This window comes from Canis lupus, chromosome 19 (assembly GCF_048164855.1).
Source record: "Canis lupus baileyi chromosome 19, mCanLup2.hap1, whole genome shotgun sequence".
In the NCBI taxonomy this organism is placed as follows: Eukaryota; Metazoa; Chordata; class Mammalia; order Carnivora; family Canidae; genus Canis; species Canis lupus.
Genome location: NC_132856.1, coordinates 51,749,543 through 51,773,056, shown reverse-complemented (window position 1 = coordinate 51,773,056; position 23,514 = coordinate 51,749,543). Strand labels below are relative to the sequence as shown.

Below are 23,514 nucleotides of genomic sequence, written 5' to 3'. Positions count from 1 at the left end.
CCCCTGGAGGTTGATGTGAGGTTTCTTTCTTTTTTTTTTTTTTAAGATTTTATTTATTCATAACAGACAGAGAGGCAGAGACACAGGCAGAGGGAGAGGGAGAGAAGCAGGCTCCATGCAGGGAGCCCGACGTGGGACTCAATCCCGGGACCCCAGGATCACATCCCCGGCCGATGGCGGGGCCAAACCGCTGGGCCACCGGGGCTGCCCCAATCTGAGGTTTTCTTAAAGGATGAACACCTAGGAAATAAATCGCTGAGATAATAAAATGAGGTCTCACAACACAAATCCAAATAATCACGAGTTCCGGCGAATCGGGCCTCAAATTCCGTAGTAGCAACATTTGGCCAGAGCTGTGGGCATCCCAGGCACGCACACCCCCATTCTCTCATGCACCCCAGCTTTACTGGAGTCTGACGTGCAGGCTTCAGACCCCTTTCCCGGGACATGGCAAACCAAACCGCAAGGAGTCTAGGCGCACCTGTCGGGGGTCAGGGACACAGCGGGTCCATGGATGCAAAGAACTTAATATGGGGAAGTAGGTATAAAAGCTCAAATGGGACCAATCACACTGACACCTCACGCCCTGGGCTTCTGCTCTAGGTCCTTACAGGTGGGAGCCAGGGCCTGGGGGACGGGGGTGGGGAGTTAGGGTCTGGTGGGGACACAGGTTCCATTGTGAAGACCGAGAAAGTTCTGAAGACAGGTGGTGGCGGTGGCTGCACAACCATGTGGATGTACCCAATGACCCCAGATTGGACACTTAAACCCGGTCAAATGGGAAGTCTGATGCTGTGTGTATTGGAAGGCGACGCTAAATGATTATTTCTTTGAAGACCCAATGGGGGAACAATGAGGCAGCCAGAAGTAAACACGGTGTAGGGCGGAGCTGGTATTATGGGACCCAGAGGGAGCTGTTGGGAGCCTCGCAGGTGACACTGTGTATGGCAAAAACAAAAGGAGGGGGGAGAGTCAGCTTCTCCCCTCCTCCTGGTGGTGCCCTCTCCCACCAGCGAGGACTCCGCAGCCTGAAGCCAGCAGGACCCCGACCCCCACCCCGACACACACACACCCGCCTTACAGGGCAAAGGGAGGGAGAGCAGGGAGGGCTGGGAAGCAGGTGACCCCGGGTGCAGGGCGGTGGGGTGGGAAGGAGCACATCCCGGGCCGAGCCACCTAGGCACCCAGGTTGAGATGGGGGGGGGGGTTCTCGCATGCCTTGGAGCCTCAGTTTCCCCAGCTGAAGCTGGGGCCAGGGCTAATCCCCAGCTCCCAGGCTCAGAGCCCGTGGGGGGCCCTGCACAGGCCTGGAGAAGAAGGCCCGGAGCCAGGGGACTGTCATGTTCGCTGTGTCCACAGGGTGGCACTTCCTTCCTTCCTTCCGCCCTTTGTCTTGGGAAGGTTCCAAAATGCCTCTGGGGGTGAAGGCTGAACGGGCGCCCGGGAAGCGCGGGCCGGAGGCCGCTCGATAATTGGTTGATTGACTGATTCCAAGCTCAGCCGCGCGGCAAACGGGCCAAATGAGCGTAAATGGCCCGGCAAACCGAAGGGGCCTGGAGGTGACCCGGGAGCAGGCGGGGAGGGGGCAGGACGTGGTCCCCGTGTCCCCGCGGAGGGCGCCGCCCGCAGCCAGAGGGGCGGGCGCTTCTGGTCTCTGGCCTCGGCCGTTTGCTGCTCCAGAACGAGTGACCGGCTTCCTTCCTCGGGGCCCCCGCGGCGACACTGCATGTGAGCCACATGCAGGACTCAGAGCTTCATGACAAGTGACAGCAAGCCGTTGGCGGGGATGAACGTGGCTGCTCCCCAGCGCGGCCCCTGAGCACAGGGCAGTGTCAAGCGCCCATTTCACAGATGGGCAAGGGGAGGCTCGGGTGGCTGGGCTCAGCCCACACGGCTCGGGGAGGACCAAGAGGCCACCCCTTGCCTTCCCCTACAGGCCGCGAGGGGTGGGGGGCGTTCTTGGGGCTCGGACAGGGTCCCCTACCGGAAGGCCCCCGGCAGGACTCCAGGCCTGCACGCACCGCCAGCTCCCGGCCTGTGGGCTCAGCACCAGAGCACCGCGACGGAGCCGGTTCTGGGGGGCACAGGACTCTGCAGCTCGGGGCACTGTCACCCCCAAGGACAGGGTGGGGGGCTGGCAGTCCCCTGCGCCTTGGCTCTGAGGGCTCAGCAGCTCCGGCCAGGGCAGGGTGGGTGGCGCGAGGAAGCTGCTCCCCTGGGCTTGGTACCCCCAACTCTGTCCTCTGCTGCCCCCCACCCCCACCGGCGGCCCAAACCACAGCTGCCTGCGGTGAGTCAGGCTGGAGCCTGCGGGGCGAGCCCAGGTCCGGGGGGTGTGGGGGGGAGGGCTGCCCGCACCCTGCAGCTTCCCCAGCCAGCCCCCCTCCACTGTGGGGGGTCAGGACCTCCTTCGGGCCCCCCGGAAGTGAATTCTCCGACGGCGGGGTGTGGGAGAGGCTGAGGGCCCCGACGGGGGGTGAGCCCTGGGCACACCATCCACCCCCGAGCGGGGCAGCGGCCGGGGCGGGAGGGGTTGGAGGCGGGGCAGCCCTGGGACTCCTGGGTCTGGTCCAGCCTCCCCTCCAGGCGGCTCGGGTTTCAGCCCTGCTTCCTGCCCTGGTGGAGGGGCTCCCTCCTCCCCGAGCCCCGCCCTCCCAGGCCCAGCTGCTCTGCTCACCCTGGCCTCTGCTCCCACGCTGGGCCCGGGACGGAGTGGGGAGAGCTAGGGGGTTCACAGCAAGACCAGCCCCCTAGAAACGCGGGGCTAGAGCAGGGTGGCCTGCGCTCAAAGGTCGTCATCAGACTCCCTTTTCCTGGGTCCCAACTCTGGGGTCCTGCCTGACATCTGAAATCCCCCGCGGATCTTCTTGTGGACTGCAGGCCCAGTGTGATCCAGCAACCACTCCCTCCTCCCAACCCTGCGTGATCCAGCCCCTTGCCCCACAGTTCCTGCAGGCCTCTTTGCTACCTCTGAGCACTCACTTTGCACTGGCTGTTCCCTCTGCCTGGATCACCACCTCCACACTTCTGTCTCCTAGGGCTCAAGTCTGGGCTCCAGTGACACCTCCTCTCCAGGGCCTCCTACAGAGCCTCCCCCGACAGCAACAGCATTGATCACTAGCTGAAAGTTGGAGTTTAAATGCCCAAACTTTGGATCCAGGTCAAATCCTGGCTCTGCCCCTCATCAGCTGTAAGAACTAACACAAATAACTTGACCTCTCTGTGACTCAGTTTCTTCCTTCTCAACCCACTGGTCTTGGCCTTCACGGGAGTGTGGCTCCCTGACGGGGGTGCCGGGGCAGGGCACCAGTCAATCACGGATGCCCAGTTCACATTTCTGAGTCAATCAGGGAGTGTCCCCAGGAACCCCAGCACTGTCATGACATCCTGTAACCAGTCTTTCCGGCCTCTCCCCAGCCAGGCCAGAGAGATCAGGTCACGGCCTCACATCCAAGAACGAGGTTCAAATCCATCCTTGGACACCCGTCCCCCAGGCATACACACTCAGTGGGTCCCAGGCCCTTGATCTAGAAACTAGGAGCAGCTCTGACCACGGCTCAGACCAAGACTGGGAGTGGGGGACACTGGGAGGACCCACCCATGGCGATGAAGGCCTGGGGGTTCAGAGGAAGAGGCCGAGCGGGACCCTCGGGGGCAGCCAGCCTTAGGACTTTACCAGCGACTGCCCAGTGTGAGGCCTTCGCTCCCAGCAGTCCCTTGGCGCTTTCCCCAGAAACACCAATGACAAGCTGGGTCAGCTGGGCATCCGGACACTTGCCTCACAGCCACCTGTCAATAATGCCTTTATCTAGAACTTCAGCTTTACCGCTCCATCAACGCAGGCGTGAGTTCCAGTCATTGCTTGGCGTCTTCCTACCCGGGTAGCCTTGGAAAAGGCCCAGCCACCTCAGAGGCTGTTTCTCCTCTGAAAAGCCCGAGATGCTCCTCCATGGACCCTACAGCCCCACTGTGGGGGTTCAGACTCCAGGGGTGTCATTGTCCTGTGACTGTCAAGCCTGGATCACGCCATGCCTCTTTCCCCATCTGTAAAATGAATACTCTTTACTGGCTTGGGATGGTGCTGGGCCCGGGCTGGCCCTGGGGTGGGGGTGGGGGTGGTGCAGGAGGAAGGGTGGGGGGTGAGGGGGTCAAGCCTCAGCACGACAGGTGCAAGGCCAGTTACCTGGCTCCCCACTCCCTGGTCCTGGGGACACGAATCTTGCTTCTACCTCCACCGGGCTGGGCCCAACACTCCGCATGCCTGTGGCCGGCCTCCAGAAATCAAGAGCTGGTGACCACTGGTGACCATTGCCGCTTGGGCGGCTCTCCAGAGGAACGACAAGCAGGAATGGGGGTAGGGGTGCAGGCTGGAGGTCTGAGGCTGTCCTGCTGGCTGTCCCAGGCATCCAGCCAGCACTGGGCAGTGAGTCAGGGCCCAGGCATGCAGAGGGCCGGGGCCTCTCCAGGCCCCTGTGAGCTCAGGCACCTCCCTGAACCCGCCCGCCAGGCCACGTTCCTTACTGGCTTGCTCACTCCTTCGGCCAGACCCGGGGCTGCTGGGGAGACGAGAGGAGCACGGCCACTCTGAGCCTGGGCTCACGCAGCCTCCCCGAGGGGACCTTCCTCCTGGGGAAACTGAGCTCCGAGCAGGCCAATACCTCCTTGGCCTCCGCCCAGAGCCAAGCAAAGGGACTGCCTGGAGGGAGACGGGCCCGTGGAGGGCTTTAGGGCCAGGGCCAAGGGCACTCCTAGGTTCTGGTCTGTAACATCCCGCCCCCCACACCTGCTCTCTCCCGGGCACTCGGTTTGCTAGCCGGCAGGTCTGCTGGATCAACCGCGGGACGCATGCCTCATTGCCTGCCCCGCAGCCCTGAGCTGGGCTGGGGCTGCTCTGACATGCTCAGGGGGCCCACTAGAGTGGGGGGGCGCTCCTGGAGCCCTCACCCACGCGGCTGGGCAGGTGGAGGCCAGCTGTGTTAGCAGGAATGCCCATCAAGGTGACAGCAGCTACTGAGCCGACCACAAGTGGATGCCTGGCTGGTTCTTGGCTGAGGCTGCAAGGCCAGAAAGGTGGGGGTGGGGGTGGAGAGATGAGGGGGGAGGGGGCAGGGAGGAGGACGACTGCCTCCAGTGTGCTCCACATCTGTCACGACTGAGGGGGTGCTCCTGGCATCCAGAGGGTGGGGGCCAGGAATGCTGCTACATGTCCTACGGCGTCCAGGACAGCCTGTGAGAATGACTGGCCCCGATGTCCCTAGGGCTGGGGTGGGAAAACCATGGCCAAGGTCAAGTTTTCTGGAGGCCGATGGTACAAAGAGGGGGCTCTGCGCCCATCTCATGCCATAAAAGACCTTACTGATCTTGAAAATCAACAGCTCAGGAGGGCTTATGTGACCACTTACTCGAACACATTAAGTCAAGCTCTTGGCATAAAAACAGGGCTTCCGAAGCTCTGGGAATCTCTGTGAACCGAATGACCTGCTCTGTCTCCCTAGTCCTAGAGCCCAGGCTCCCTTGCCCCAGAAGCTGCAAGGGTGACCTGGACAGACTGTCCGGTGCCCATGACACGCTCAGATGCTGCTAGACTTGCTGCTTACGCTCCCTCTACCTAGCACGTCTCCTCTCCAATTATAAAAAACTGTCACCTTTGCACTTACTAGAAACAGAGCAGTTACAGAGGCGCGCACGAAACCCCAGACCCTGAGGACCCAGAGGCTCGTGGGACCATAACAAATCTACTGACGAGGCTGCATATAGAAGGTGGCTGGTTAGGTTTGAGGAGGACCAACTTCCCCTTCCCTACCCTCAGGCAGGTGGGCCGTAAGCGTCCCATTCTTAGTGGTACCCCAAATCACTGAGGATGGCGGATAAGGGAACATATAGAATGGCCTGGGTCGTATGCTGCATCAAGTAGATTTACATCAGGAGCACGGGACTCTTGCTCTCGTAGCGAGTTCGTGCCCCATGTTGGGTGATTATAAATATATAGACTAAAAAAAGGGCAGCCCCGGTGGCCCAGTGGTTTAGTGCTACCTTCAGCCCAGGGCCTGATCCTGGAGACCCAGGATCTAGTCCCACGTCAGGCTCCCTGCATGGGGCCTGCTTCTCCCTCTGCCTGTGTCTCTGCCTCTCTCTCTCTCTGTCATGAATAAATGAATAAAATCTTAAAAAAAAAAAAAAAAGAACGAAATGTGGAACTCAACATCAAAAAAAAATTAGCTGTTTGTGATAAAAAAAAATAAGTAACAGTGGCACACACAACATAACTTAGTCTTCCCTTCCTCCACACAGAGAGGTCCAGGGCTGGGGCACCTCGCTGGTTTAGTTGGTCATGTCCAACTCTTGATCTCAGCTCAGGTCTGGTTCTCTGGGCCATGAGTTCAAACCTCAATGTTGGGCTGTATAGTGGGTATGGAGCCTACTTAAAAAAAAAAAAAAAAACAACAACAAAACCAGGGGGACCTAAGTGGCTCAGTTAGTTAAGCATCTGAATCTTTTGACTTTGGCTCCGGTCATAATCTCAGGGTCAGGAGATGGAACCCTGCATCAGGCTCCACCTTCAGCATGGAGGTGGCTTGTCCTTCTCCCTCTATACCCCCCTCACTCGCACACACTCTTTCTCAAATAAATAAGTAAATAAAATCTTAAAAAAAAAAAAAGTCCAGTGCTGATTCCTGGGTTCCACAGTCATCGGGGAACCAGGCTCCGATCGACCCTAGAGGACTGCATCCCTCCTTACATGTGGCAACATGACTGCCAGGGCTCCAGCCAGCACTTCCATATTCCAGTTCTGGGCACACAGTGCCTAACTTCAATCACAAATGATAAAGACCCAGGATTTGTTATCACACACACTATGGTATCATTTGTATAGTGTCGCCAGAGATGTGAGGCTACGATCTGGCAGTTAGGGTAGTTCTCTATGGTTACCCAGCCAAGGCCAGTCCAGCAACTGAGGCCGAAGGCAGAAAGACACCCAGTAAAAAACCTGTTTGTGTATAAACGTTTAATTTTAAGCTCATCTCATCACTGAGGCACCACCCACCCTCCACGGCAGATCCGCGCTGTGCGCAAACGTGTCCTCGAGGCTCCTGGCTACCAGTCCGTGTCCACCAGGTTCCAGAGGTAGTCGCTGATGAACTTCTTGGAGAGCTGGGTGCTGTCCAGGTGGATGGGCTGTGCGATACTGGGGCCGTGATGGACTATAGGGCAGATGTAAGGAAACCTGACACGCACGGCCCACCCCATGACCCCAAGAGGAAAGAATACTGCCTCTAAAAAAATGTTACTAAGATATATAGAGACCAAACGAGACTTTTGTAAACAAAACGTTGAATTCTGGGCACCTGGGTGGCTCAGTAGGTTACGTGTCTGCCTGGGTAGCTCACTCAGTGGGTTATGTGTCTGCCTTTGGCTCAGGTCATGATCCCAGGGTCCTGGGATGGAGCCCCTCATTGGGCTCCCTGCTCAGTGGGGAGTCTGCTTCTCCTTCTGCCCCTCCCCCTGCTCACATGCTCTTTCTCTCATAAATATATAAATAAATAAATAAATAAATAAAATATTTTTAAAGGGACACCTGGGTGGCTCAATGGTTGAGCACCTGTCTTCAGCCCAGCACGTGATGCTGGGGTCCTGGGATTGAGTCCCACATCGGGCTCTCTGCATGGAGCCTGCTTCTCCCTCTGCCTGTGTCTCTGCCTCTCTCTCTTTCTATCATGAATAAATAAATAAAATCCTAAAAAAAAATTTTTTTTAAAGTTAAATTCTGATAATGTACTATCTTTTTAAAAAACTGGTGAAATAGGCAGCCCAGATGGGTCAGTGGTTTAGCATCGCCTTCAATCCAGGGTGCAATCCCGGAGATCCGGGATCGAGTCCTGCATCGGGCTCCCTGCATGGAGCCTGCTTCTCTCTCTGCCTGTGTCTCTGCCTCTCCCCCCCCCTCTCTGTGTCTCTATGAATAAATAAATAAAATCTTTGAAAAAAAGAAAACAGGGCAGCTCCAGTGGCTCAGAGGTTTAGCGCCACCTTCGGTCCCAGGGCCTGATCCTGGAGGCCTGGGATTGAGTCCCACATCAGGCTCCCTGCATAGAGTCTGCTTCTCCCTCTGCCTCTCCCTCTCTCTGTCTCTCATGAATAAAATAATCTTTAAAAAATAAAAAGAGGGATCCCTGGGTGGCGCAGCGGTTTGGCGCCTGCCTTTGGCCCAGGGCGCGATCCTGGAGACCCGGGATCGAATCCCACATCAGGCTCCCGGTGCATGGAGCCTGCTTCTCCCTCTGCCTATGTCTCTGCCTCTCTCTCTCTCTCTCTCTGTGACTATCATAAATAAATTAAAAAAAATTTAAAAAAATAAAAAATAAAAAGAATAAAAAAATAAAATAAAAATAAAAAACTGGTGAGATACATACAAAATAGACCATGGGAACCAGCTCAGTGGCATGAAGTACATGCACATGATGTGCAGCCATCCCCACCCCCTGGCCCCTGGTGCCCACCATCTACTTTGTCTTTGTGGATCTGACTCCTCTTGGGGCCTCCTGGCAGCGGAACAGTAGTTCACTTTTTGTGTCTGGTTTTTTTCACTTAACATCACGTCCTCCAGGTACACCCGTGTTCTAGCATGTGCCAGAATTTCCTTCCTTCCTAAGGCGGAATACTATTTTATCGCACGGAAACACCACAGTTTGCTTATCTAGCACTTTGCGGCTAGATGATTGGGTTGCTTCCACCTCTTGGCTGTTGGGACCAAGGCAGTTAGGAACACAGGTGCAGAAATACCGGTTCAAGTCCCTGCTTTCGGTGTCTTTGTGTTTATCCCCAGAAGGGGGACTGCTGGATCCTGTGGGGACTCTGGGGAGACCTGCCAGAATGTTTTCCACAGTGGCCTGGCGCTTTGCGTGGCCACCAGCAGGCGCACGGGGCTCCGCTTTCTCCACAAAGGATACTGCCTTTGACCATCCCCGGCTCACACTCGTAGTCCCACTCAATTTTACTGACTCGGTGATAAAGCTGAGCCACGTACCTGTATGAGAACACGAAAGGAGAGAGGGAGGGAGAGAAGCCAGTTACCCCAGTGCAGACTCCAGCTCAGGGCTGCGGGGTACGCACACGCCAGCACACGCACTGGGGGGACGTACACGGCTGAGGGGATGGTGACGGTTGTGTCTTCATCAACTTCCCTCTCCTGTCTCTCGAGACCGGCCTCGACCTCCTTGAGCTCCTCCAGCTCTGTGGTGAGCTGAGTAAAGCAGGCAGTTAAGGTCACCTCACTGGAGGGGGGCCTCGCGCGCTAACCCAGCCTCTGTGGGCCCAGGGCCCCCCTGACTCCAAGCGGGGTCCCTGGCTTGAACCAGCTGGCGACCCCGGGGGTGAGCCTGCGGCCCGGCCTTCGGCGCACGAGGGAAGGATATAGGAGGCTGGCCTTCAGATGTGTGTTCTCCTCGCCGGCCTTCTGAAGCTCAGCTTTGAGCTGCTGCAACTCGACCCCCCTCTGGTGCGCCTGTGCCTTCGCATCAAGGAGGCACTGGGCCACTTCTTCCTCCGTGGCCAGGATCTCTGTGGGGGAGAGGGGGAGAAGGCTGAAGCCCTACAAAGAGGTTTCTCCAGGGTCTGTCTTTGCCCCAGAAGAGCCGAGGACAAAGCCGGGGGCCGGAGTGGGGTGGGTAGGGAGGTTCATCTGCCTGAGGCCTCAGCCACTCCTGGCGTCCCTGTCTACGGCTCCCCAGGGACCTGCTGATCCTATTTGCAAAAGCCCATCACTCAGGTCCACTCGGACCTTGTAAAAGTGCTTCCATTTCACCAAAACACATCTGAATCCTCAAAAACAAAACAAAACAAAACAAAAAAACGAATGAACGATAAAGTAATCAATCAATCCAGTCCTTTGCACACCAGTCTTAATGTATAGTGTCCGGGTCAACCTTGCTGCCCAAGCAAGAAGCCTGGCACTCACTTTCCACATCCAATTAGTGATCCAGGCTTGCCCAGTCCCCTGCTCCTGCCCCCGCTGCAATCCCCTCACGGGTCCCTCCAGGATCACCCAGCTTCCCCCTCACACCTTGCTTTGGTCTCTGCTGTTGCCAGTTCCTTCTGCTCTCTGCCTCCAGAGTGGCTGCCTTAGAGACCAAATGTGAAGTCACTCCCCTGCTCGAAGACCATCCATGGCTCCCTAGTATCTCCAGGGTAAGATCCCGGTCCCTCTGAGCATCTTTACCTTCCCCGACAGCCTCCTTTCTGCCTGCTTTTCACCCCCACACATACTCTTCTCTCTGCTCCGGCTACAAAGACACCTCATCATTCTGCAAACAAGCCCCATCCTTCACAGGCCTGAGCCTCCACCTGCCTGTCCTCTGTGGGATGCCACTGTGCTCCTGCCTATCGGGCACTCCTGGACCCAGTCTTCCAGACTTCTGGGCAGTGCTCGCCTCGGGCAGCTGGACACTCTCCATGCTTCCATGACAGCCCTGCCAGCACTGAATGAGTCATTCTTCCTCTTTCTTCCTCGAACCAGGGATTGCATCTTATATTCACCATATATCGCCAGCACCTACTCAGAATAAACATGCTTTGTACGAAACATCCAGAAAGATCAAAAACACCCTAACAAGGTTACCGTGTTCCTTTCCAGAGAGCTGGAGAAATCTGCCAATTCCGAGAAGGCACAGATGGAAATGCTTCCCAAAGGGCTGGCGTTTAAGTGTTTACAAACTTACATTAAGTTAATTTTTCATCAAAATATTACATGTATATGGCTGTGAAAATTTAAACACACAGAGGAACCCTCCCCCCCCCAAGCCTCTCCACCCCTCTGAAGCAGCCACTTTCAACTCATCACTGTTTTCTCTGGCACTGACCTTCACATTTCTAAATAATTTGCTTATGCTGCTATTTCTTGATTTGTCTTTTTTTAAACAGTGCCTGCTGACTTCCTGTTAGGATAGCTGGGGATCTGGCTCTGTTCTGCAGCCTTCCTGCCCCTTCTCCCCTCACCTTCCCTATAGACAACTGAGTCTCCTTGGAATCTTCCCTGGGGGCACCCTCCTTCCCGTGGACGCTGGTAAGGAGTGCCATCACCTGAGTGTGTGCTGAGTGCTGCAGGATGACCTCAGAGCCCCTGTTCGGTGTGTTCTCACAACCCTCTGAGGGGAGTGGCTTAACCCCTGCCCACCATGGAGAGGTGAGGGACAGAAGCCCAAAAACAGTCAGTGACTTGTCCATAGGCTCTTAGCTCTGACATCTGGATCTGATCTGGATCCCAGCCCCAACTCCATCCATAATGTTAAACCCCAGGCAGGCTGGGTGATGCCATACTTCTCCCCAAACCATCAATCGAGTGGGGAGTGGGGAGGAGAGAGGAGAGACAAGAAGAGAGAGGAGGAGAAGAGGAAGACTGACTGGGGCATCCACCACACTTAAAACAACCTCCAGGGATGCCTGGGTGGCTCAGCGGTTGAGTGTCTGCCTTCGGCTCAGGGCGTGATCCTGGAGACCCAGGATCAAGTCCCACATTGGACTCCCTGCATGGGGCCTGCTTCTTCCTCTGCCTGTGTCTCTGCCTCTCTCTATCTCTGTGTCTCTCATGAATAAATAAATAAAACCTTTATTTTATAATTATTTTTTTTTAATTTTTATTTATTTATGATAGTCACAGAGAGAGAGAGAGAGAGAGAGGCAGAGACACAGGCAGAGGGAGATGCAGGCTCCATGCACCAGGAACCCGACATGGGATTCGATCCCGGGTCTCCAGGATCGCGCCCTGGGCCAAAGGCAGGCGCCAAACCACTGCGCCACCCAGGGATCCCAATAAAATCTTTAAAAAATAAAAAATAAAACAACCTCCAAACTCCTCCTGGGTGCTCACTGCCGGCAGAGTCTGGTTGTGGTTGACCTCACCTTCACTGCTTTCTCCTGGGTCTCCAAGTTCACTCTCACCTTATGACCTTGGCATTTCCAGTCACCTCTGCCAGGAACACTCTTCCCCCAAGCCATTCCCTGCTTAGCTCCTAGGTCATTTCAGTTTCAATCTAAATAGCATCTCCACATGAAACGTAACTGTAAAAAGACATTTAAAAAAAACCTAGCACCAAAATCACTATAGAAAACTGGAGGACTGGGATCCCTGGGTGGCGCAGCGGTTTGGCGCCTGTCTTTGGCCCAGGGCGCGATCCTGGAGACCCGGGATCGAATCCCACATCGGGCTCCCGGTGCATGGAGCCTGCTTCTCCCTCTGCCTGTGTGTGTCTCTGCCTCTCTCTCTCTCACTGTGTGCCTATCATAAATAAATTTAAAAAAATTATTTAAAAAAAAAAAAAAAGAAAACTGGAGGACACTTTCTCAAAAAATTAAATATCAAATTACCATGTGATCTAGCAATTCCACTTCTGGGAAAATACAAAAAAGAACTGAAAGCAGGGACCCAAAGAGATATTTGAACACCCATGTTCATGGCAGCATTATTCACAACAGCCAGGGGCTGGAAGCAACCCAACAGTCCATCAATGGAGAAATGAACAGAGGCAGCCCAGGTGGCTGAGAGGTCTAGCGCCGCCTTCAGTTCAGGGAGTGATCCTACAGACCCAATATTGAGTCCCACATCGGGCTCCCTGCATGGAGCCTGCTTCTCCCTCTGCCTGTGTCTCTGCCTCTCTCTCTCTCTCATGAATAAATAAAATCTTTAAAAAAATTAAAAATGGACAAATGAACAAACAAAATGAGGTATGTCCACACATTGGAATATTATTCAGCCCTAAAAAATGAAATTCTGACACGTTACAACATGGATGATTCTTAAAAACACTGCACTGGGATCCCTGGGTGGCGCAGCGGTTTGGCGCCTGCCTTTGGCCCAGGGCGCGATCCTGGAGACCCGGGATCGAATCCCACGTCGGGCTCCCGGTGCATGGAGCCTGCTTCTCCCTCTGCCTGTGCCTCTGCCTCTCTCTCTCTGTGACTATCATAAATAAATAAAAATTTTAAAAAAATAATTAAAAAAAAAAACACTGCACTAAGTGACATATACCAGACACACAACATAAAAAATAATAATAAAAAGAAAATAAGCCACACTAAATTCCAGGATTCCACTTATATGAGGTCTCTAGAATAGTTCATAGAGACAGGAAGTAGAAGGGGCTGGGAGAAGGGAAATGGGGAGTCAGAGTTTAATGAGCAGTTTTAGTTTGGGATAATGAAAACATTCTGGAGATGGGACAGTGGGGATGGCTGCACAATGATGTGAATGTACTTAATGCCACTGAACAGGACACTTAAAAATCGCTAAAATGTTGTGTTTTGTTTTGTTTTTTTTTTAGGATTTTATTTATTTATTCATGAGACACACACACACAGAGTCAGAGATATAGGCAGAGGGAGAAGCAGGCTCCCCGCAGGAAGCCTGATGCAGCCCTCGTCCCAGGACCCCAGGAACACGACCTGGGCCAAAGGCAGACAGACGTTCAACCACTGAGCCACCCAGGTGCCCCTAAAATGGTAAGTCTTTTATCAATTTTACAACAACAACAACAAAAACCTGGCACTGAGAAAAGCAGTGACAATGAGTGCTGTCAGCAGTCCCATTTCACAGATGAGGTCACTGAGGCATGGGAGGGAAGCCCGGGGATCAGGGCTCATGAGTTACCTGAAATCCAGATCAGAAGCTGAGAGAGCCCCTCTCACCTGCAGGAGAGGCTTGATGCAGCCCTCTCTCTGTAGCATGTTAAGATATTTATTAGCAAAGCTTTTCATCCTTTGCTTTAAAGGAGTCTTACATTTGATGGTGTCTTCAATTCCACGTAAACGGTATTATCCATGTAAAGCAGGAAGCACCTTTACCTGCACCGATTTATTTAATCCTCCCTGGCTCTCTCCCAGGCCTCCTTGGGTTTCTGCTAAAACATCATCTTTCAAAAGGCTTTCGCTGACCAGCCCCAAAACATCACCACTCCCTCCAACACAACCTAGTTTGTCCTTGGCCCTCCTTAGCCCATCACCTCCTGACATACCCATTTTCTTGGTTTATCTTCTGACCTCCCCTCACTAGCGCTATCAACCCACTAAAGGGATATATGGTCTTTTTCGTTCTCTGCTTCCATCCCAGGGCTGACACTCTACCTGGCACACACCAGGTGCTCAGTAAAACAGCTGAACCTCTGTAAGTGGAAATGCTGGGATTAAAACCCAGCGCTCCGACTCCTGAACCCCACTTCGGACCTTGGGTCCCCCAGCTCCTGCTCACGGAACGCTCAGAATTGGACCAGACCCTCTGAGCTCCTATATTCACTAACTCGAGGGCGCCGACATCCCGAAGCCCATTTCACGGGTGGGGAAACTGAGGTTCAGCGGGCGTACTGTCCATGGGAGAACGGGGCAGGGATGGGGGCGCCCAGGAGGGAGGGACTTGCTGCCCCCAGGCATCACCCGGGTCCCAGCCGCCCCCGGCCCCGCCCCCGGCCCCGCCCCTGACCTCGCAGCCGTTGCTCCGCGAGGTCTTGCGTCTCCAGCAGCCGCTCCACCACCTGCTCGTGGCGTCCCAGCAGCCGCCTTTGCTGCGCCTCCGCGCGGTTGGCACCCAGCAGGCTCAGCAGCCCCTGGCTCACCTCCTCCATGTCGCGGAAGGCCGCCATGACTACGCCAGGACCTTTCCCGCGCAAGTTTAACTGCCCTCAGGGCCCGCCTCTCTCCCCAGGAGCCTCATTCCCATTGGTTTGCTCCTCCATCAGTCATCAGGAATGGGCGGGCGGTAGCCTCTGGCCTCGTCTAGTGCGCCTGCGCCGGCTCCTCCTCCGTCTCCGGCAATGGCCAATCGGCGCAGGGAGGTGGGGCTTGTGTGCCTGCGGGAGTCCTGCGTGACGCGCCTGCGCAGGCTGGAAAGCATCTGGCGGCTCCTGAGGCTGTTTGTCTGTTTAGCTGTAGCTGCACCAGGGGCGCGGTGCCAGGGGCGAAGCGTTGGACCGCCTCTCGTGGGCTGACGTTCTATAGGGTGTGCGTGGGATGCTCGCAATCAGCGTAATAAATAAATAAGTAAATTCCGTAAGGATGCACAGCAAGCTGGAGCATGCAGCCAGATATATGGGGTCCGAATCCCACTTCCTAGCTTCCTTATCCTGGGCAAGTGACTTCACCCCTCTGTGCCTCACTTTCCTCGTCAGTAAAATGAGGGTCATAATAGTACCTACGTAGGGGTCGGCGTGAGGATTAAGTGAGGACGGTGCTGAGTATTCAGGGAGCACTATATTAAGGCGTTCAAGAAAACATACATGGAACCCTAGCAGGTGCGGCACCTACCCTAACGGGCACCAGACACCATGCTGTGTGAAGGGTCATAGGAGAGAAAAGACAAAATGCGCATTTATATGACAAATTTCTCAAACTGAGGTAAAGAAATCTAATTTGGCAGGTTATGACCAGCATTTTCTACAAAATACAATGGGGAAAACATCAGTGCATTGTGTGCAGAAAGTTAAGCATTGTTTTTGGGAAACTCCAAAATCTGCGAGTACTGGGTGTGACAGATTATATTTTCAAAAATTGAATACAGAAATAGTTCCAACCTTGCCACTCCCCGTCCAGAGGCAGACTTTCATTCTCCTCCTTTTGAGCTTCAGCAGGACTTGGTGCAGCAAATAAAATGTGGCAGAAAGGGGATCCCTGGGTGGCTCAGCAGTTGAGTGCCTGGCTTTGGCCCAGGACATGATCTTGGAGTCCTGGGATCGAGTCCCACACTGGGCTCCCTGCATGGAGCCTGCTTCTCCTTCTGCCTGTGTCTCTTCTCTCTCTCTCTCTGTATCTCTCATGAATACATAAAATCTTTTTTTAAAAATGTGGCGGAAAGGATACTGTGAATTACAAGCCTTGGTCGGAAACTAGGAGGCAGCTTTGTGCCTGGTGCTAGCTTGTGCAATCTCTTGCTCTCTTGCCCTCTCTCAGTTTTGGGGATACTCTTACTCAGAGCCCAGCTGCCATGTTGTGAGGAATCCGAGGTGATGTAAAGAATCTCCCAGAGGAGGTTGCAGCAGAAGCCAGCATCAACCACCAGACCAGTGAGTGAGCACAGAAGTGATTTTAGTCGCCACCCTTCGAGCCATCACATCTGACAGCAGGAGGAGCAGAGATGAGCTGTCCCCACCAAGCCCTGCTGAAACTGCAGATCTGTGAGCAAGATCATTGCCATTGTTTAAAGGCAGTAAATTCGGGAATATTTTGTTATGCAGCCTTAACATGTGGATTGCTGGGTCCCCTGTGAAATTTCTGCCTACTGTGGGTCACATAAAGGGCATCAAAGGCCACTGCTTTAGTGGCAAGACCTCACAATAAGCAAGGAAACAAATGAACAGAATCATTTTAGATAGGGACATTCACTTTGAAGATACTCCAACCCGGTCTAGGAAAGCGTCACTGGAGTTGGGGGCAGGGAAGGAAGTGACTTTAGGCTGTGTGGGCAGGGGCAGGGATGGACTCCCTGGACAGGGGACATATGAACCATGAACTAGGATCTGAGTGATAAAAAGATATTGGGAAACCAGTGCCAGGCAGAAGAAAGAGCATGTGCAAAGGACAATGAAGTGGGGAAATCTTTAATTTGTTTAAGGAATAGTGAGGAGGTCCAAGTGGCTGGAGAGGAGGAAGGAGAGAAGGTTTGGTTTCCAGGGGCCCTGAAACTTTATTCTGGTTTAACAAGAAGCATTGGAAGACACTGAAGGAAGGGCAGCTATGGAGTGTACTGGCTTCCAGATCTTCCAGAGTCTAGAGAACTCTGTGGCAGGCTGGATATGCAGAATGAGGAAAAGGAAGAAGTTGCTTCCTGGGTGTTTGGCCCAGATACCTGGATGGGTAGTGGTGGCCCAGACGGGGAGGAGCAGGCATGGAGGTGAGGGGCTCCATGAAGTGAAAGGTTTAGAGAAATGCTTAGTAGCTGGGGAATGGCCACATGGAGCTATGAAGAAGATAGTGGCTTGGCTATGAGTCTGTAGAGACACTTAGGCTGGGAATAAAAGCCAGTTGTCCAGAGGCACCAGAGACCAGATGCCACACCCTGGAAGAGAATAAGAGGAGGGGGTCCAAGGACCAAGCACTGTGATCCTCCAACTGTAGAAATTGTAGAAAAGAGAGGAGGCATAACCGGGGAGGATGGAGAGAAGCTACCACAGAGCAGTCAGAAATGTGATTTTGATTGACCATCAGGACTCTGACAGGTCCCCGATCCCACACCTGGGACCACTTTCTTCCTCAGAGCTTACTTTCTTTTTCTTTTTTTTAATTTTATTTATTTAAGTAATCTCTCCACCCAACATGGGACTTGAACTCCCGACCCTGAGATCAATAGTTACATGCTCCTCCAACTGAGCCAGGCACCAGCAGAACTTACTTTCAAGAGACAGTTTTTGAGAAGCCCCCAAGGGCTGTTTTTATGTTTTTACAGTGGTCGTGTAGCGAGGGACATGCTTAGGGCTGATAGATTTATTTAATCTTACCCAAGGGGACGCCTGGTGGCTCAGCAGTTAAATGCCTGCCTTTGGCCCAGGGAGTGATCCTGGAGTCCAGGGATTGAGTCCCACGTCAGGCTTCCTGGATGGAGCCTGCTTCTCTCTCTGCTTGTGTCTCTGCCTCTCTGTCTGTGTCTATCATGTATAAATAAATAAAATCTTAAAAAAAAAAAATCTTACCCAGGTCACAGATCTCTTTGAAATTTGATAAAAGGAATGACACAGGCTCTTCCTTGAAAAATGCATGCAACATCCACATCTGTTAGGATTTTGTACATATTTTGGGTTTAGGACCCCAGAGGGCCATCCCCAGATTTTTAGGTTAAGAAGCTCCCCAGCCTTTGTCTCATGGAGTAGCTAGCAGATGAATAAGTGATGAGAGTCTTGCAGAAACATCAGTGTGTGGGCATGGAGTTGGGTCCCTGGAGTCAGCACCTACGGTGAGCAATGCTCAGCTCCTCTTGGCTGAGTATTTATGCTAAGATTGCTATGTCACCCTCATCTGTGTGACCTTTGGTGGCAGGGGCTCACATTCTCTGTGTCTAAAGGGGGTGGATTACTTAACAATGCAGAGTGAAATAATGAGGAGATAAGACGTCAGGGGTTCAGTTTCTGGTTCTGCAGATTACCTGTGACCTTGGCAAGCTCTTAACCTTACTAAACCATGGGCTAATGATAGCTCTCTCTTATCAGCTGGGGTGGGCTGTTCACAAGATAAGCCATTTGAGATTGCACAACCATAGCCTGACAGATATAAATGCTCCTGTCAAAAAAAGGTCACTCACCTCCCTTCCAAAAAGCAAAGCAAGAATCACCTCACAACCATTAGGATGGGTACTATTAAAAAAAAAAAAAAAAAGTATTGGCCAGGTGGTGGGGAAATCAGAACTCTAGAGCATTGAGGGTGGGAATGTAAAATGGTGCAGCAGCTATGGAAAACCTATGGCAGTTCCTCACAAAATTAAAAATAGAATACCCCAGCACTTTTATTTCTAGGTATATACCCCCAACACTGAAAGTGAGGACTCAGAGATATTGCAACACTCAACATTATTTACAATAGCCTCAAAGGTGGAAGCAACCCAAGTGTCTATTGATAGGTGCTTGAACAAAATGTGGTGTATCCATTCGAATGGATATTTAGTCTTAAAAAGAAAATTCTGACAGATATGACATGGGTGACCCTTGAAGACATCGTGCTAACTAAAATAAGCCAGTCATAAAAGGATGACCACAGCATGACTCCATTTTTTTTTAAGATTTTATTTATTTATTCATGAGAGACAGACACTGAGGAGAGAAAGGCAGAGACACAGGCAGAGGGAGAAGCAGACTCCTCGCAGGGAGCCAGATGCAGGACTCGATCCCAGACCCTGGGACCCACGACCTGAACTGAAGGTAGGCGCCCAACTGCTGAGCCACCCAGGCGTCCCTCCACCTTTTTTTTTGTTTAAGGTTTTATTTATTTATTCATGACACACACACAGAGGCAGAGACATAGGCAGAGGGAGAAGCAGGCTCCCTACAGGGAGCCTGATGAGGGACTCGATCCCAGGACCCCGGGATCATGACCCGAGTCGAACGAAGGCAGACAGTCACTGAGCCACCCAGGTCCCCCTTCATGACTCCACTTACTTGAAGTCCCTTCAGTAGTTAAATTCATAGAGACAAAGAGGAGACCAACAGTAGCCACGTTGGGATGGGGTGCAGGTGGTGAAAAGTCGGTGTTTAATGGGCACAGGTTCAGTTTGGGAAGAGGAAAGTCCTGGAGATGGACAGTGGGGATGGTTATACAACAGTGTGAATGTGCTTCACATCACTGAACTGGACACTCAGAAATGGCTTCGATGGGGGGGTGCCTGGCTGGTTCAGTCACTGGAGCAAGCGACTCTAAATCTTGAGGTTGTGAGTTCAAGCCCCCAACTGGGTGTAGAGATTATTTTAAAATAATCTTTAAAAAATGGCTTAGATGGTAAAGGTCATGCATATTTTACAACTAAAAATAAAAATACATATATTAGAAAAAAGTAAAGCAAGAAACTGGGTGGTATTGGGGAACAAGGGAACAAAATATGAGCTGAATGAGTTAACAATGACAAGATGGTCCCCAGCAATCGCTTCTGGAAGGCCTCTTGACTCACAGACCCCTCTAGAAAACTGACGGGAGTAGACCTTTTAGTTCAGAAACACGTAACTTTCCAGAGGGAAAACAAGAAGAGAGGTAAGGAGAGCCATCTTTAATCACCCTTGAGGGAAGTGAGGGGCAGGACCCAGGGAAAGGCAGCGGGGATGCTCCACCTCTTGTCCTGCTGCTGACCTAGGGATACTCTTTGTCAAAAGTCATAAAGTTATATACACTTTTGTACATGGTGGGTGCACAAAATGTATGCATATGATGCCTTGATAAAAAATCAAACAGCAAAACACAATGTTAAAGATTCAACTTATTAGAAAAAGCTTTGGCAGGAGATACCCCAGTGAGTTGACAATAGCAGACATTTCCACCAATTGGAACCATGGCATCTTCCACTATGCCAAACATTTCTATATTATTTTTTAAACTTTTTAAATATTTTATTGATTGTTTGACAGGGAGACAGATCACCAAGGGAAAGGGAGACAAGCAGGCTCCCTACTGAACAAGGAGACTGATATGGGGCTCAATTCCAGGACCCCAAGATCATGACCCGATGGAAGATGCTTAACCAACTGAGCCACCAAGGTGCCCTCATTTCTGTATTTTTAGAATTTTGCCTTTTGCAATCACTATGAAGTATTTTATCATGAGGGAAAAAAATATCAGTAAAGATCTTTTTCTGTGGTGTTCACAGTGGGTGTTCATTAAAACTTTCTGCAGGGGCGCCTGGGTGATGCAGTCAGTTGAACGTTTGACTCTTGGTTTCAGCTCAGGTTCTGGTCTTGGAGTCATAGCATCGAGCCCCATGTTGGGCTCTGTGCTCAGTGGAATCTACTTGGGACTCTCTCTCTCCCTCTGCCCCTCCTGCTCCTGCTCTAAAAGAAATAAATCTTAAAAAAAAAAAAAAAAAAAAAAAACTTGCTGCAAACATGGCAATGTTCTATACCTCCACAGTTCAATACAGTAGCCACCAGGCACGTGTGCTTAAGGAGCACAAATTAATTGTAACTAATTTACATTTAAATGGAAATAGCCACTTGGGATAGAACCCCGGGACAGAACCCCGTAGTGCAGAGCAGTAGGGAGTTTACTGTATTATTCTTGTCACTTTTCTGTTGCTCTGACCATTGTTTGAAGTAAGTCCATTTTAATTTTAATGTTTTTTTGAGAGTGCATGTGGGTGGTGGGGAGGGATGAAGCAGAGGCAGAGGGAGAGAATATTCCAAGCAGACCCCCAGCTGAGCGTGGAGCCCAATGTGGGGCTCCATCCCATGACACTGAGATCATGACTGGAGCTGAAACCAAGTCGGATGCTTAACCGATGGAGCCACCCCAGACGCCCCCAAAATAAGTTCATTTTTTAAAAAAGATTTTATTTATTCATGACAGAGAGAGAGAGAGAGGCAGAGACACAGGCAGAGGGAGAAGCAGGCTCTATGCAGGGAGCCCGATGTGGGACTCGATCCTAGGACCCCAGGATCATACCCCGGGCTAAAGATGGTGCCAAACTGCTGGCACCTAAGTTCATTTTTAAAAAGAGATCTATTTTAAAGCTTAAAGAGGAGCACAGTGAGACAAAGACCAGGCATTCGTGTGTGGACATTATCATACGGTAGCTTTATTAAATTCTTTTACCTTCTACAACGCGATTACAAAAAGGAATACTTCATTTAAGTGTAATACTGTCTTTATGGACGTACCGTGGTCGGAAAGTGGAGCTAAAGGTCACGAACGAATACACGTGAGAACAGGGACAAAGGCGGGACGTCCCTGGAGCCTAGTCTAGCACAGCGAGCCCAGTGGGTAGGGGAAGGGAAGCAGGGATGAACAGAGACTTATTTGGGGGGCGGTGGTGGTATTGTCAATGAGCTGCTTCTAGGAGCTTAAACCCAAGGGCCGGCTCAGGGGCCAGACACACAGGCGTACAGCTTTGGTACCATATCTCAAAGCTGCCCAAAGTCCTGGCCTTGTGTCACACACAGCAGTCGTCCCCAGTCAGCTTTGTTTTTGTTTTCTCTCCAATTTACATACACACACACACACACACACACACACGCGCGCATGCATGCACACGCAATCGAGGGTGTCTTCTTTGACCGTCCAAGCTCTTCTGTCTCAGGTACCTCCCTGCTGTCAAAATCAAAGCACGCCAGACTCCATCAAGCCAAGAAACCCCTTCTTTCCTAGGAGAGAAGCCAGCACTTCGCTTTCCTGAATGAACATGAGCACTCAGGGCTCGCTCTGTCCAGCTGCGGTTTGGCTCCGACCCTGGCAGCTGAGCTGAGAACCGGACGAGAGGGGACAGGACGCTGATTAGCTGGGGATCTGACTCCCTGTCTGTCACAAGGCACTTCTCAAGGCTCCGAGCCCATCCCCCACCCGCCCCCCCTTTTTTTTTCTTGTTCACCAAAGGAAGGAACTGGAAAGAAAACTCTGTTAAGATTCTGAGGACAGAACAGGCCATGAAGGAAACTGTGTGTGTCTGGTGAGCCTGATTTCCAGCAGGCCCTGGTCCAGGCAGCTCCGGAAAGCCCATAGGTTGTTTAAAAAAAAAGAAAGAAAAGAAAGAAAAGAAAGAAAGAAAGAAAGAAAAAGAAAAAAGGGAAAAAACAAAAAACCATCACCAACCCCAGCTGGCCTTTGTTTGGTTTTCGGCAAAGCCCTGTCTCTTTAAGTTTGCACTGGGAGCCCTCGAGGGCAGCCAACTTTTAATTGTGCACACATGGAGTTTCTGGAGCTTGCCCTGTGCTTTGCCAGCAAGCGCATGCCCTGTTTTATCCCCCCTCCTTTGAGGAGAGAAATTCTGGAGTCTGGGGAGGTGGAAGGCGGCCCCCGTGTTACCAGGGTTCCAAGCCCAGGGACGCGGCAGCTGCTCTGGGAACCGATTTCATTTCCTGCATCCCTAGGTCTGAAGGATTTTCTAGGAAAATTACTATTTGCCAGGGCCTCCACGCAGGGAGGGGACGGATTTCTGTGTGATTCTTGCATGTGAACTGCTCACACATCTCGGCTGCTGGGTCCTGAGCCCCCCTGACTTGGAAGCAGCAGGAAGGACTGAGCTTCCAGCCCTGAGTGACAAGAACAGAATCTGGCTTTGCGAAGAGACCAGAAGAATATTCTCCCAAGAAAGCGGTTGGAGGGGGGGGGGGTTTGAAGTGGACAAAACACTATTATCTGGCAGACAAGTAAATGTGGGGTGGGCGGGAGGGGGCGGGGGTGTCAAGCCACTCCAGACGTGACCCGCGCATAATGACATTCGGGATTAAAATGAAAATATGCAATTCCAGTGACTTTCAAATTTGGCAACAAGGAATAGGATTTCCCCCACTCCCCCGATAATGACTCAAAAATACGGTATTCTCCTTTTCACCCCGCTCCATGCATAATTGCCAGCTGATTGTTCTCCATGTTCTTGTTCTTCACAAACCCACGCCCCAGCATCAGCCACTGGCGCCAATTTATGGAAGAATTTAGCTCCAGTCTGCGCTGCGGCCGCTTTGAACTGGCGTACCAGGGAGAAACCCGCTTTAGGCTGGAGTCTTGTTGCAGTTCCTCCTGGGAAGCGGAAGGAAAACCCCACTTGCCTTTGAGACTTGGGCCTCGGTGGGTCGGTGGGTTGGTGGGTCGGCGTGGGGGCTGGCGAGGGAGGAGACAAGGGGCAAGGGAGGAGGGACGGTTGGCTCTGGGGCTGGTCTCCCTCACGGCTACTCTTCCGCAGAGGATGACGCAGGGCTTTCGTCATCTGACATCGGGGCAAACTGAAACAAGAAGCAGAATTCTTTTTGTTTGGCATCACTGCCAATGCCTACGTGGCGCCAACCTTGTTGGCTGGCCCTGTGGCTGAGGTGAGTGAACAGAACGCGGTCCCTTGGCCTCGAGGAGGGGATGTTCAGA

The 23,514-nt window shown here is 52.4% G+C and overlaps 2 protein-coding genes and 2 long non-coding RNA genes across 8 annotated transcripts in view; 1 reads left to right on the top strand and 3 right to left on the bottom strand.

The window, feature by feature from the left end:
* Window positions 1–21: 21 nt before the first annotated feature.
* On the bottom strand, window positions 22–4,404 carry LOC140610790 (uncharacterized). Of its 2 annotated transcripts, XR_012012305.1 has the most exons (3): window positions 4,184–4,404; window positions 3,779–4,044; window positions 22–240 (listed from the first exon to the last, which is right to left on the bottom strand). It is a non-coding gene; the product is annotated as an uncharacterized lncRNA (long non-coding RNA). The 2 variants fall into 2 exon arrangements; XR_012012304.1 differs by lacking the exon at window positions 22–240 and having other exon boundaries at window positions 3,755–4,044.
* A 2,587-nt stretch (window positions 4,405–6,991) lies between these two features.
* On the bottom strand, window positions 6,992–14,859 carry SPC24 (SPC24 component of NDC80 kinetochore complex). 2 transcript variants are annotated; one of them, XM_072787220.1, is made up of 5 exons: window positions 14,465–14,859; window positions 9,401–9,558; window positions 9,141–9,241; window positions 8,949–9,025; window positions 6,992–7,202 (listed from the first exon to the last, which is right to left on the bottom strand). In XM_072787220.1, the coding sequence occupies exons 1-5, from the start codon at window positions 14,622–14,624 to the stop codon at window positions 7,096–7,098; spliced, it is 603 nt and encodes a 200-aa protein (XP_072643321.1). In that variant the 5' UTR covers window positions 14,625–14,859; the 3' UTR covers window positions 6,992–7,095. The 2 variants fall into 2 exon arrangements, with proteins under 2 accessions (XP_072643321.1, XP_072643320.1); XM_072787219.1 differs by lacking the exons at window positions 6,992–7,202; window positions 8,949–9,025; window positions 14,465–14,859 and adding exons at window positions 10,061–10,114; window positions 10,342–10,549; window positions 10,993–11,629 and having other exon boundaries at window positions 9,153–9,558.
* The window catches only part of LOC140610788 (uncharacterized), an 11,723-nt gene continuing 2,667 nt past the window's right edge, over window positions 14,459–23,514 (top strand). The window contains exons 1-3 of one of the 2 annotated variants that reach the window (XR_012012303.1): window positions 14,459–15,375; window positions 15,928–16,151; window positions 20,076–23,465. This is a non-coding gene — a long non-coding RNA (uncharacterized lncRNA). Of the gene's footprint in view, window positions 15,376–15,927; window positions 18,882–20,075; window positions 23,466–23,514 lie in introns of both variants that reach the window. The other variant, XR_012012302.1, reaches the window with a different exon arrangement.
* Window positions 21,215–23,514, bottom strand: part of KANK2 (KN motif and ankyrin repeat domains 2) — a 25,630-nt gene continuing 23,330 nt past the window's right edge. For both annotated transcript variants that reach the window (XM_072787217.1, XM_072787218.1), the window contains one exon: window positions 21,215–23,378. In XM_072787217.1, the coding sequence (XP_072643318.1) occupies window positions 23,325–23,378 (54 nt within the window). In that variant the 3' untranslated portion in view covers window positions 21,215–23,324. The remainder of the gene's footprint in view (window positions 23,379–23,514) is intronic.